The sequence below is a fragment of the Saccopteryx bilineata genome, chromosome 11 (genome assembly GCF_036850765.1).
Source record: "Saccopteryx bilineata isolate mSacBil1 chromosome 11, mSacBil1_pri_phased_curated, whole genome shotgun sequence".
In the NCBI taxonomy this organism is placed as follows: domain Eukaryota; kingdom Metazoa; phylum Chordata; class Mammalia; order Chiroptera; family Emballonuridae; genus Saccopteryx; species Saccopteryx bilineata.
Genome location: NC_089500.1, coordinates 13,090,812 through 13,103,238, shown reverse-complemented (window position 1 = coordinate 13,103,238; position 12,427 = coordinate 13,090,812). Strand labels below are relative to the sequence as shown.

The following is a 12,427-nucleotide window of genomic DNA, read 5'->3' as shown; positions in this document are numbered from 1 at the left end:
GGGGCATCATAGGCATCATAGGCATGTGGCCTTTGCAATCACCTAAGACCCACGCTTCAAAGGGTCCCAAGCTTGCTTTTAGTGTGATTGTCTGGCACCCTCTTGAAATTCTTAGTAATTTTAAAATAAGAGGCTTTGCACTTTTATTTTGAGTTAGCCCAGAAAATTATCTAGCCTCTCTTGACTGGAACAAAAGTTGTTCAGAGACTAGACCAAAAACTGCAGGCTCAAAGGATGGATTTCTATCCAATGACAGGCATCACCAAGAGTAAATATTTTCAATGACTCAGGTAGATAAGGACTGATATGTAGAATACTTAAGGAGCTCGAGCAAATCAAAAAGAGAATATCCTATTAAAAAAATGGGTAAAGGGTACAAGCAAGTACTTTACAGAAGAGAAAACTTAAATGGCTCACTAACAAAACTGTCCTGGATTATTTGTAATTAGAGAAATGAACATTAGAGCAACAGTTGGATATTATTTTATATTCATTAAGTGCCCCAAACGAGAAAGCTGGACAACAATAAAGAGAAAGCAGGAAGCAGCATCGTGGGAGCAGAACCCTGCAGAAGGCAGTCTGGGGCGAGGGACCCAGGATTCGTGCACCTTGTGACCCAGAGCCTCACTCACGGGTGTGGGACTGAGTCAGAGTGAAATCTTCTCAGTAGGTCTGTACAGGGATGCAGCTGAGTTGGTCTCCGTGAGTTTTTTTTTTGTGTGTGTGTGTGTATGTGTGTGTGTGACAGAGACAGAGAGAGGGATAGATAGGGACAGACAGACAGGAAGGGAGAGAGATGAGAAGCATCAGCTCTTCATTGCGGTACCTTAGTTGTTCATTGATTGCTTTCTCATATGTGCCTTTACCAGGGGGATACAGCAGACCAAGTAACCCATTGATCGAGCCAGCAACCTTGGGCTCAAGCTGGTGAGCCTTGCTCAAACCAGATGAGCCTGTGCTCAAGCTGGGGACCTCAGGATTCCGAACCTGGGTCCTTCGTGTCAACCTAGTCCAACACTGTCTACTGCACCACCACCTGGTCAGGCTCCATGAGTTTTTATGGGTTGGAGGCCATCCACGTGTGCACTGGGGGAATGGCTAAGTCTGAGATAGTGGTAAACGGCTATGCAGCAGTTAGCATCTCTGGATAGAGGAGCACAGAAACACAAGGAATTGGTGTAAATGTAGCACTGAGTGACATGTAGAAGCAGGAGGTCTGAGGCACAAGGTCATTTTTATAAGTTAAAAATACACTTACACAAAACAAGAACACCTACATATGAGAGGATACATAGCAAATGATACGAGACCATATGTTACTGTTCTCCCTCAACAATGAGAGGGACTGTGGATGCAAAGTGCAGGCTCAGGGAGTGTCATCTGAATACACCTGTCTCTCTCTCTCTTTTGTCATTTAACTTTGATAGGTATAAATGGTGGCACTGAGTACCTATAAATTCATTTGAAAGTGACACAAGGAAGCTAACTTTGCCCACCTTTTTTACTTTGAAATTCAGTGTACGACTCTGTCGGGAAACTTGGGAGCAACGTTCTCCACGGAAACGTGGACAGGCTGGGATCTTACAGTGAGTGCCTCTCCACCCGTGCTCCCTCGGGGCGCTTCCACGGGCAGTACTGCAAGCTTCGTGTCCTGCAGGTGAGCGCGGGGGCCTGTGCACAGCATCACAGCTCTGCCGATGCTTTTCTTAATTAAAAATAAAAAACAGCAATTAAAATGTTTTGCATAAAGTTCAAAACTAAATTTTAAACAGTGGCAGAACGTTGCTGGTGTGTTCTGAGCATGGGACATTATAGGAGGCAGTGGGTCACCAACCACCCAGGCCTCCAGATGTTCTTCCTACTGTTACATGGGCAAGGGCTCTGGAGGGCTTCGGTGGGGAATCCAAGGTCAAGCCCCAGCCGATGTTCGTGGGTGTTAACTCCGGACTTAGCATCAGTTTGTGGAATACCAAAGGGAGGGTGGACTTTTACCCATAATCCTGTCCCAGAAAACGAGCTGCAAGATAGGAATTTGAGGTTATCTCAGCAGATAGGCTGGGGACTTTTATGGCTATATTACTAAATCAGTTGACTGAAGTCACAGGACTCATTATCTCTAAAGCATGTTAATTCTTTTACTGCTGGGGGAAAAATCTAGTAAAAGCACAGCCTCCTATTAAATATAAAGATAGATGTTATGCGTGTCACAACACTAAAAGAAAATACATTACTGGTTGGCTAATAACAATACTATAAAATAACTTTTAAAATCTAAGCTCTCTGATAGTAATACTATAAAACAGCCTTATAATGGTTAACCATGGGACATAGGAAGATTACCACCAGCTCCATTTATCCCCCTGAGAATTATGATGATTGCTTCAGGGTTTAATCAGTCTATATGAATGTCTATCCTGTTTTTAAAGTAAATTATTGTTTTTGATATCGGAGCGAAAGGTCAGGCCTACATAACCATGCAAGTGATAGGTTTAGAAGCATCCCAGAAGTCTTTCTTTATAATTTGATCTTTGCTTTATTGGAATAGGCATTCTAATCATTGGTTTGATTTATTAGTAAAATCGTTACTTGATACATTATGTCATGCCAAGAAAAATGACAACTTGGCAGTATTGTTGAAAATTGTAAGAATGTTAACTTTTAATATGGGAGAGTGATATCCTGGGGCAGACTCTCCACAAGGGGCTGCTTTCTAAATACTCAACTACATGACAGAACTGCTCTGTTATGGAAAAGCCATCTCCAAAGAAGAGATGGCTTTTCCTTCCTTCCTTCCTTCCTTTCTTCCTCCCTCCCTCCCTCCCTCCCTCCCTCCCTCCCTCCCTCCCTCCCTCCCTCCCTCCCTCCCTCCCCCCTTCCTTCCTTCCTTCCTGCTCAATGTGTTAATGTGTTTAATTCATTAGTAGAGCAGCCACAGCCTTACTTACTTAGAAACCATCGTGGGTGTGTTCTGTGAACACTAGCGTTAAGGAATGTTGTGGCCTTGTGTTTCCCAGGGTGGCGTTGACTACAGTGTGGGCATGTGTGTCCCTGATTCTTGTGCGGAAGACGATGTGACTGCAATGTCTCAGCTGGGTAGGTCCAAAAACATACCCTGTGAAACTCTTGTCTCAGCAGAAAAACCCCAACTCCTTGGAGCCAAGAAAGGCCATTGCTTCCAGATCGAACCAACCTTCCATCCTGATCAGAGCAATAAACCGAGACTCATGGCGTTTCGGGGTCTTGGGAGTGGTGGTGGTGGCACAGGAAGAGAGAAAGTAGGAAGGAAGAGAAAGTCAGTGAGAATAACGTAGGGACTGAATCCTTATGCAATCAATGACAGTTTAATCTTAGAGCATCTGCCCTCACAGTCAGCTGTGGGGGTGGGAGGGTGGGGGGGGGCTTGGAGAAAGCAGGTAGGCGGTGCCCATTTCTCTATTGCCAGTGCCCTCTACTGCCCCATACGGAGCTCTGTCAGCTGCCCACCCAGGATGCCATGCTGAACTAGGACTCTGTGGGGCCAAAGTGTGGTCATGGATCAGTGGGAAGCGCCTAGCTTTGGTCCTGGTTGTCTCCTCCGAGCTGTGTGATCCTGGGCAAATCACTTAATGTCCCTGTACCCCCCTCTCATCCTCTGTGCAGAGAGGGGTGGACAAGAACGTTCAGGCTGGAGCCAACGCTCTGTGGCCTTACAATCACTTCGGATCTTAACCAAGCATTTTAGTCTATGTGGAAACTGGTTTGATGTCCTCTAACCCTTTCAAACGAAGAATTGGCTAACTTTAAAGCCTGAAATTGTTATGACTAGTGTCTTTTATATTTAGTCTGGTCATCCAAATAAGAACTAACATGACATATTAAAAGGAAAACACTTTCTTTGCTCAGAGAACTCTTCTGACACCAAATGTGTGGCTTCCCACTCACATTAGGTAATTCTAACACTAATTTACCCACAGGTAGTGCTGACCTCACAGGTTCCCAAAAGACTGCCCCCTACTTCAGGTGCCAATCAGAAGTAGTGGGTCCCAAGGTTACCCGCACCTCTGTCTTGGCTACAAATCAGAGGTTCACAGGACATCCTCCTCAGATTTGTTAATTTGCTTTAATGGCTCACAGAATTCAGGGAAACACTTTACTTACTATTACTGGCTTAGCATAAAGGACAAAATGTAGGAGGAGCCAAAGGGGAGAACTACATAGGGCAAAGTATGTCGGAAGGGGTACACACACACATGCCCTTTCAGGGTGTACCACCCTCCCAGCTCAATGTGTTGGCAACATGAATGCTTTCGCTCTGGGAATGCCTTGGTTTAGGGTTTTCATGGAGTTTCCATTAGGCACAATCAATTAAATTGTTGGCCACTGGTGATTGGCTCAATCGCCAGCCGCTCTCTCCTTTCCAGAAGTCAGGGATGGGCTGAAAATTCCAATCTTCTAACCACATGGTTGGTTCTTAGGGAACCAGCCCCTACCCTCCAGGACTCTAGCGTGAGTTCAAGCATGGTTGAAAGGAGCTTATTACGAATAAAAACAGATGATCCTCTCACCCCTAACACTCAGGAAATTCCAAGGGCTTTGGAGCTCTGAACCAGGAACTGGGGATGAAGACCAAATACATATTTCTTATTATGTCACAATATCACATGCAGTATTAAAAGTCCTTAAGTGCTTCTATTGCAGTTGGTTTTCAATAACCTTACATTGTCTTCTGAATTTATGATTAGTCCTAGAGTTTTGGGTACATTATCTAGTTATCTAGGCAAATATTTTATTTTTATATATATATATATATTTTTTGTATTTTTCTGAAGTTGGAAATGGGGAGGCAGTCAGACAGACTCCCGCATGCGCCTGACCGGGATCCACACAGCACGCCCACCAGGGGGCGATTCTCTGCCCCTCTGGGGCGTAGCTCTGTTGCAACCAGAGCCATTCTGGCGCCTGAGGCAGAGGCCATGGAGCCATCCTCAGTGCCCGGGCCAACTTTGCTCCAATGGAACCTTGGCTGCAGGAGGGGAAGAGAGAGACAGAGAGAAAGGAGAGGGGGAGGGGTGGAGAAGCAGATGGGCGCTTCTCCTGTGTGCCCTGGCTGGGAATCGAACCCAGGACTCCTGCGCACCAGGCTGACGCTCTACCACTGAGCCAACCAGCCAGGGCTTTTTTCTATTTTTTAATCTTTTATTTTTATTGAATCCAGAGAGGAAGGGGGGTAAGGGGGAGACAGAAGCATCACTGTTTCTGTATGTGCCCCGGCCAGGGTCCGAACCAGCCACCTCTGCATTGCAGGACAATGCTCCAGCCAAGCGAGCCATCCAGCCAGGGCTAGGCAAATATTTTATGTGCTGTTAAAAAGCAAACCAATTGTTATAAATCAAATTTAAGTGTCAACTCTTGTTGAATAAGTCATAAATATCCTAGCAACAAAGATAAATTTGCAGAGTGGTTATTACATTAGCATTTCAAGTGAATAAATGACTTCTTAAATCTGAATTCATGTTCATTATTATTTAAGAGATTTATCAGTTAATCTAGTTTTTTTTTAAATGCTAAGCTTATTAGTCAGAGTTGAGATTAGAATAAAATGGGAGGTTAGAAACTATTATCAATATGAAGACATATTTTTAATTTATTTTCCAATTACAGTTGACATACACTATTGGATTAGTTTCAGGTGTACAACATAGTAATTAGACATTTGTATAACTATGCAGTGATCACCCCAGTAAGTCTGGTACTAGTCTGACACCATACGTAGTAATTAGAGTGTTATCCAACTATATTCCCTGTGCTGCACTTTACATCCCGTGACTATTTTCCTAACTGGCAATTTGTATCTCTTAATCCCTTTCAACTTTTTTGCCTACCCCCCAACCCCCCTCCAGTCTGCTGACCACCAATCTGTTCTCTTTTTATAAAGATATTTTAATGATTCTCTGAGGAACGGGAAAAAGGATTAGGGTGAGCAGAGCTGGCGTGGTGGATATAACTGTCTTTGCTGCCAAAGCACTTCTCCAGCCTCTGCACAGAGGCAGCGGATAGAGGTGGGCGTGTCAGGCCCAGGGGGAAAGGTTCGCATCTGGAAAGGATTTGTTAGCTATTCCTTACAGCTCTTTGATGGAGTTGCCAATATTTCCCCTACAGATGTGGGGTAACCAGCAAGGCAATAGCAGGAGGAAGCTGTTTGTGCAGACTTGACTCATCTGAAGCTAGAGGGCAGGAGCTAACACATGGAGGCCGCAGCAGATAAGCCGAAAAGAAAGAGCCCAGTATGGCAGAGCGAGGGAAGAAAACTGGGCAAAGCAGCACAGTTCGCACAAACTGCAGTGTGGCGGCCGTCGGGTGTTGTAAAATTTCAACCGGCAGACTTTGTGTGGGTTCCTGAAAATGAAAATATGTGACACCAGGGTGTTGAGATTCTGGGTAAAATTTGAGTGTGATGATTACAAACCCAATTACTGGCCCTAACAATTTATGTCTTCTTATTTCAGTGTCGCTTACCGAATTCCATTTCCCAGGGTTTGTTGGGCAAGAAAAAAAAATTTCCTTATACCCTTCTAAGTTCTTTAACTGGCCTAATAATTAAACTGACATAAGATAGGTTAACAGGAGAAAAACACATTTTTAATTTCAAATGTATGGGATCCCCATAAAAATATGAGGCCCAAGGACATGTTGGAAAGTTGAGGCTTATGTGCCATCCTGGGCTAAGGAATGGGACTGGGGCCTGGGACTTCCGAGGAGAGGAGAGTAAATCACAGGACAAGAAGAACAGATGTTCAGTAGTTAGCTATTTGCCTTGCCGTGTAGATGGATCATTCAGATCAAAGTTATCTCTGGTAATAGCTTTCCCCATCGGCATTCTTCTAGGTACTTTGTGGTGGCATATCTTGCTCTGCTTGGGGTCCTATAACAACCTCTCTCTGTTTCTCTAAAATTAGTCCATAAATTAAAAATAAAAAAAGAAGCCTTATAACAAAATATTATAACCTGGGCAGTTTAAGACACATGACTCCAATCTTCACCTCTGTTGTCACATGGAGTAAGTAGGATATAGACTGCTTAGGGCATATTTTATAGCTTCATATTCACTTTTGAAATATCCCCTAATTTTTCTGAGCAGTATATTAAAAGCCAGCAGCCCTTTCTAATGTCAGTCTTGTGTTTTGAAATAAGAGATATGAAAACACTTGGAAAAAATATAAAGTATTTATTGGCAAGCGTTATTAATACAATCTTTTTTCTCTCTCTCTTGGTAGATATTTTAAGATTCAGAAATGCTTCATTTTTGGCTCCTCCTCTCTTTACAATGAATGCTTCCTCCTTACCTGGTGGGGGTGTGGCCAGATGTGCTACTGGAACGTTCCCCCTTGACGAGTTTGTGGCCATGTGTCTGTGAGTACAGGCATCTGCTATACCCGGTTGGGATGTGTATGTGGGGGCTGTTCTGTCAATTCCTACTCACCAGCCACACTGAGCCCTTTAATCTTTAGTCCTTGAAGGATGTCTGGCCAATGCTCCCCATGTGCAGGGAGATCACCATTCACCCTAAACAAGAAAATGCAGGAGTTCGAGGTAGGCTGGCCACACCCAGAGGTGATTGGGTTTTGTGGTCCCTGAGAGAAGTACCCTGTTCCCAAATACTGTATTTCTCATGTATAAGACGCTCTCATGTATAAGACACACCTTAATTTTGGGGCCTGAAATTTGAAAGAAATGTATTACATAAAGTTGTTGAACTCAAGTTTTATTCATCGTAAAATTCATACAGCTCCTCATCACTGTCAAAACTCCCATCCATTAGCTTGTCCTCATCTGTGTCTGATGACGAATCACTATCTTCATATATTTCTTTTGTCCTCAGTTACAAATGGCATTTGAAATGCCACAACCACTGTATGAGATGCACCCAGTTTTTAGACCCCAAATTTATCGAAAAAGAGTGCGTCTTATACATGGGGAAATACAGTATTCCTGTTCCTATCGTGTGACCACTGAAGATGAATTTCTCTTATTTGAGGGATGGCTTCTTTCACAAACAGCTCAGTGGTCTTGCCTGTTACTTCTTGTTTGCATTTTGCCTTGCTTCTTATGGGTAACTAACAGAATTGCTGGTCCCTAGCTTGAATCACTTGGTACGATGCTTTCCTGAAAACTTCATTTAAACTGCCCCCTAGTAGGAGGCGTCCCTGTCTGCTTCATCACCCTGTCACCAGCCAGCATCCACAGCTACCTTTATAAAAACTATACCAATTTGATAGATAAGTAAGTTGGTTTAGTTTGCATTTTTAAAAATTGGTAACGAGGGTTTTTCCCCCTAATTTTATTCCTCTGCTGTTCACAGTCTCTTCTCCCTTTTCCATGTGTGTGTGCTATTTGGTTTCTTAGATATTTTTAAAGTTCATTATATAAAGTATATGAATCCTTATATCAGCTGCAAATATTGGGAGATATTTTCATTTTCATTGCTGTTGGTTTATCTCCGATTTTGTGTGTGTGTGTGTGTGTGTGTGTGTGTGTGTGGCAGAGACAGAGAGAGTCAGAGAGAGGGACAGATAGGGTCAGACAGACAGAAAGGGAGAGAGATGAGAAACATCAATTCTTTGTTGTGGCTCCTTAGTTGTTCATTGATTGATTTCTCATATGTGCCTTGATGGGGGAGGAAGGGGGCTACAGTAGACTGAGTGATCCCTTGCTCGAGCCAGTGACCTTGGGCTCAAGCTTTGCTCAAACCAGATGAACCCGTGCTCAAGCTGGCGACCTTGGAGTCTTGCACCTGGGTTCTCCACATCCCAGTCTAACGCTCTATCCACTGCGCCACTGCCTGGTCAGGCCAATTTTAATTTTTTTTTTTTACAATTATAATAAAGGCTTTTGTGAAATCCATTAATCTCTTACTTTGTAATTTCTTTCATTTATTTGTTCTTAGAGAGCTACTTCCCACATTTAAGAGTGTTAGAGATTTACCTGTCTCCCAGTAGGGGGCTCCAGTGGCCTTGTGTTTGCGGGCCGATTTCTCTGCATCTCACTGGTGTGGTGTTGGAGTGAGGGAAGGCCTGTCCACAGTGTCTGTGTTCTCCCTGCAGGTTCCTCTCCCTGCTTGGCCTCGTCCTTCCTCTGGCTGGGACTGCATATGTGGCAGCCGGGGTGTGGCGGTCAGATCATGGGGCGTCCCCCGCACATGGGGCACCTTCGGCCACTTACGGGAGTCTGCCTTTGAGAGCGACAGAGAGGAGTGGACCAGGAACCAGAATTGGGTTGGAAACCCAACAGTGGACGGGTTGCCTGGCTCATCTCTCGCTGACAGGAACCCCGAGCAGAGGAAAAAGTAGGTATTTTAATAAACTAAGACACTCCTGAGAGGTGACTTAGATGACTGGAAAAGAATTCCAACAGGGCTGGACTCGAGAGGATGTTCAACGCCCATGTGAAGGTTGGGTCTCTGCAATTCACAACCGAGACTTGGTTCACCATCTCTGCGTTAAGGCGAGGTCCCTAAAAACAGTGTTTTATTTCTCAGGTACAATTATCCAGTGTGTTTCCATGCTACTCAAGACTAAGTCAGCGCAGAGCTTGGGTTTCTCTGTAGTAATCCTCTAAGGAACAAGTCCGTGATCTCAATGTCTATTTTCAGTGTCATAGCCACACAGATGACTCACAGAACCTTCCTGGCATGGCCACGGTAAATGATTTACATGTACATGAAGCCGGGGCGTGGGGGACGGGGGAAGTGAGTATGCAACACAGCTGATTAAAACACAGAAGAGTGCATCTGAGCCAGAAACAGACACCTGCATAGTGTAGCAAGAGGCTGGATCTCCGGGAATCACGTTGTGTTGTCTTTTACTTAAAAATCAGGAGCATTACCTTCATTTCCACCTGCCCATAAGCAAAGCAAAGAGAACACACACACACACACACACACACACACACACCCTGAAGCAAGAATAGCCTTGTCATGTATACACCTTCAGGACATGTGATATAATTTTTGGCAGAGCCTCCGTAGGTCCACACAATTGTCCTTGTCCTTCGGAGGGCATCCTCACGACATCATCAGATTCTGTTTGGATCTTCAGGCAAAAAAAAAACCAAACAAAAGCAACACCAACAAAAAATCCAACAACAAGGAAAGCTACAAGGAACATGTTGGTAGTCCCCAGATCGGAAGCCGGCGACCAGATTGGGGGCTCCCTTGGACCCCGTCGTGAGGGGCAGTGTCCGTTGTTAGGCTTCTGTGCAGAGTCAGTCTCTGTTGCCCTGCGTGTTCTACGCAGGGCCCTGGGCTGGCCCTCTGGGGCCTCAGAAAAGAAATTTACTTGTTCTCTTGTTTTGATGACAGCCCCATCAAATTTTGAGGACAGGTGTGATGGCCTTCCCCGAGGCCAGAACCCCTCAATTATTTCTTACGTGGCTGGCTCCCTAGTTTCCTGATAGGAAGTTCCACAGTGGGTAAGGCACAGAGAGCTCAAGCTTAGTAGTCCCCATACAAACCTGCCTCGCTTTCCAACTCTGCCCTCAGTCGGGTTGTTTGGTCTTTAGGAACCTCAGTTTCCACATGTGTAAAATGGGGGCATAGGATGGGATTTGTTGAAGGAATTAATTGAGGTGGTGTCCTTACCTCCTCCCTCCTGGTTGTTCCTTTTCTCATTCTCTTGGGTTAGGCCAGGAGAGGGGTGTGGGTAGGCTCTCAGTGTGGTCTTGCTACACTGACCTCCCGGAGTTAGACTGGGTTCCAGCGAACTGCCGTGTGCTTCTAACTGTCACACTGAGGGTGAGCCTACAGTTAACTAAATCCACCACAGCTGGTCATCGGTAGAAGGCTCACCCAAGAGCCTTGCTTTTTAAGGCCAGATCACAGAATTTAGGACAGACACACCTGGTATGGTGTCAAGAATCAGCCACTGAAATTCTAGTTTCTTCACCCAAAAGGACACTCCCTATGATCGGGAAACCAAGCTTATGTTAGCTTTTTTAATAGCTATATTTAACGGAGGCCTCAAAATAGGGGGTTTCCGTGTTCTGTGGCGTAGCATTTTTTTTGTACTTCATACCGTCAGAGTGAAATGCCACACCCCCGAGTGTTTGAGCGTAGAGATCGAGGTGGGAGACCCGCTTCAGCCTCTCTTCCCGCCGCGCTCATGCTCCCAGCGAGTCAAATCGACATGAGACCGCTGAGTCTTCTGAGGTTCGGGGCCTGAGTGGGTATTTCAGGTTCCTCGTTCTTCATCCTCCAAATAATCACTGCATTTGCTCAGTGTGGTTTCCTGTCACAGGAGCCTGTCCTCTACCATTTCCGTGAGGAAAATACGCGCGAATGTTTGAGGCTATTTTTGTGAAAGAAGTCGCTGAGGACCTCAGCCCCCGGCAGCCTGGGTTCTCCTGCTCTGTGCGCATTGCTTACGGTGGGCTCATGGTAACAGCAACTGAGAGGCTCCACAGGGAATTAAAATTTTTTTTAAAATTTATTGATTTTTAGAGAGAGAGAGAAAAAAACATTGATTGGTTTCTCCACTCATCTATGCATTCACTGGCTGATTCTTGTATGTCCTCTGACCAGGGATCAAACTTCTGAGCTTGGTATATCAGGACGATGCTCTAACCAACTGAGCTACCCAGCCAGGGGCTGCTGCCAAGGCTTTTAAAGCCCTATCCTAGCCAGCAGTTCTTGAAGCTGGTGACCATCAGAATCTCCCGGGGCTTCTCACCCCCAAAGAGTCTGATTTAGTAGGTTAGCAGTTGGACCTGAGAATGCATTTCTAACTAGGTCCCGGGTGATGGCCCGGGGGTGACCACCTGCATCCTTTGATCTGCCCCTCCTGGTGCTCCTGTTCTTTTCCACTCACAAGAGCTTCAAGTGGCACTCAGGAAGGCCGTCTTCCCTAGTGGCCAGTGCTTTTCTGAAGATTTGCTAAGCAGCTGCTCATTAAGTTGACCCACAAGTCAACTTTAGCTGGAAAGAAAGAAATTAATGATAGCAGCGTGTATTCAGTATTTGCTTGCCAAGTTAGGCGTTGAGCCAGATGTCTGAAAAATGTTCTCAAAACTTCACAAGAACCCTGCCCCGAAGTGTGCTTAATTGCAAAGTGAGGAAACGGGCCCAGGGAGGCTAAGGATGTGGTGGACCCCGGCAGAACCCAGGTCCTGTGTCTCTCTACTCAGTCTGTGGCTTCCTGGGGCACAGAGGGGAGCCAGAGGGTGCTCCGTGTGGACTGCTCGTTGTGCTGGGGCCCTGCCAACTCCTGCCAAGTGCAAAGTCCTCTAACCCAGAGGCTGCCTTTGGCAGGCCCATCTGAGAGCCATTCCAGTGGAAAGAGCATTGTTATGGCTGGAACCTCAAAATGTTAGGCAATTACATTCTTCTGTGTAAGAAATTGATTTGGCTTTCCAGAGCTTGGTTAGAAGCCAGCTCTCGCTTGTGCATAAATCTGAA

The 12,427-nt window shown here is 45.3% G+C and overlaps 1 protein-coding gene across 1 annotated transcript in view; it reads left to right on the top strand.

Annotated features, from left to right (window-relative positions):
- The first annotated feature begins 7,031 nt into the window (after nt 1-7,031).
- The window catches only part of LOC136315030 (O-acyltransferase like protein-like), a 34,432-nt gene continuing 29,036 nt past the window's right edge, over nt 7,032-12,427 (top strand). Inside the window, exons 1-2 of the mRNA XM_066246234.1 lie at nt 7,032-7,036; nt 9,081-9,322. Of these exons, the coding sequence (XP_066102331.1) occupies nt 7,032-7,036; nt 9,081-9,322 (247 nt within the window). The remainder of the gene's footprint in view (nt 7,037-9,080; nt 9,323-12,427) is intronic.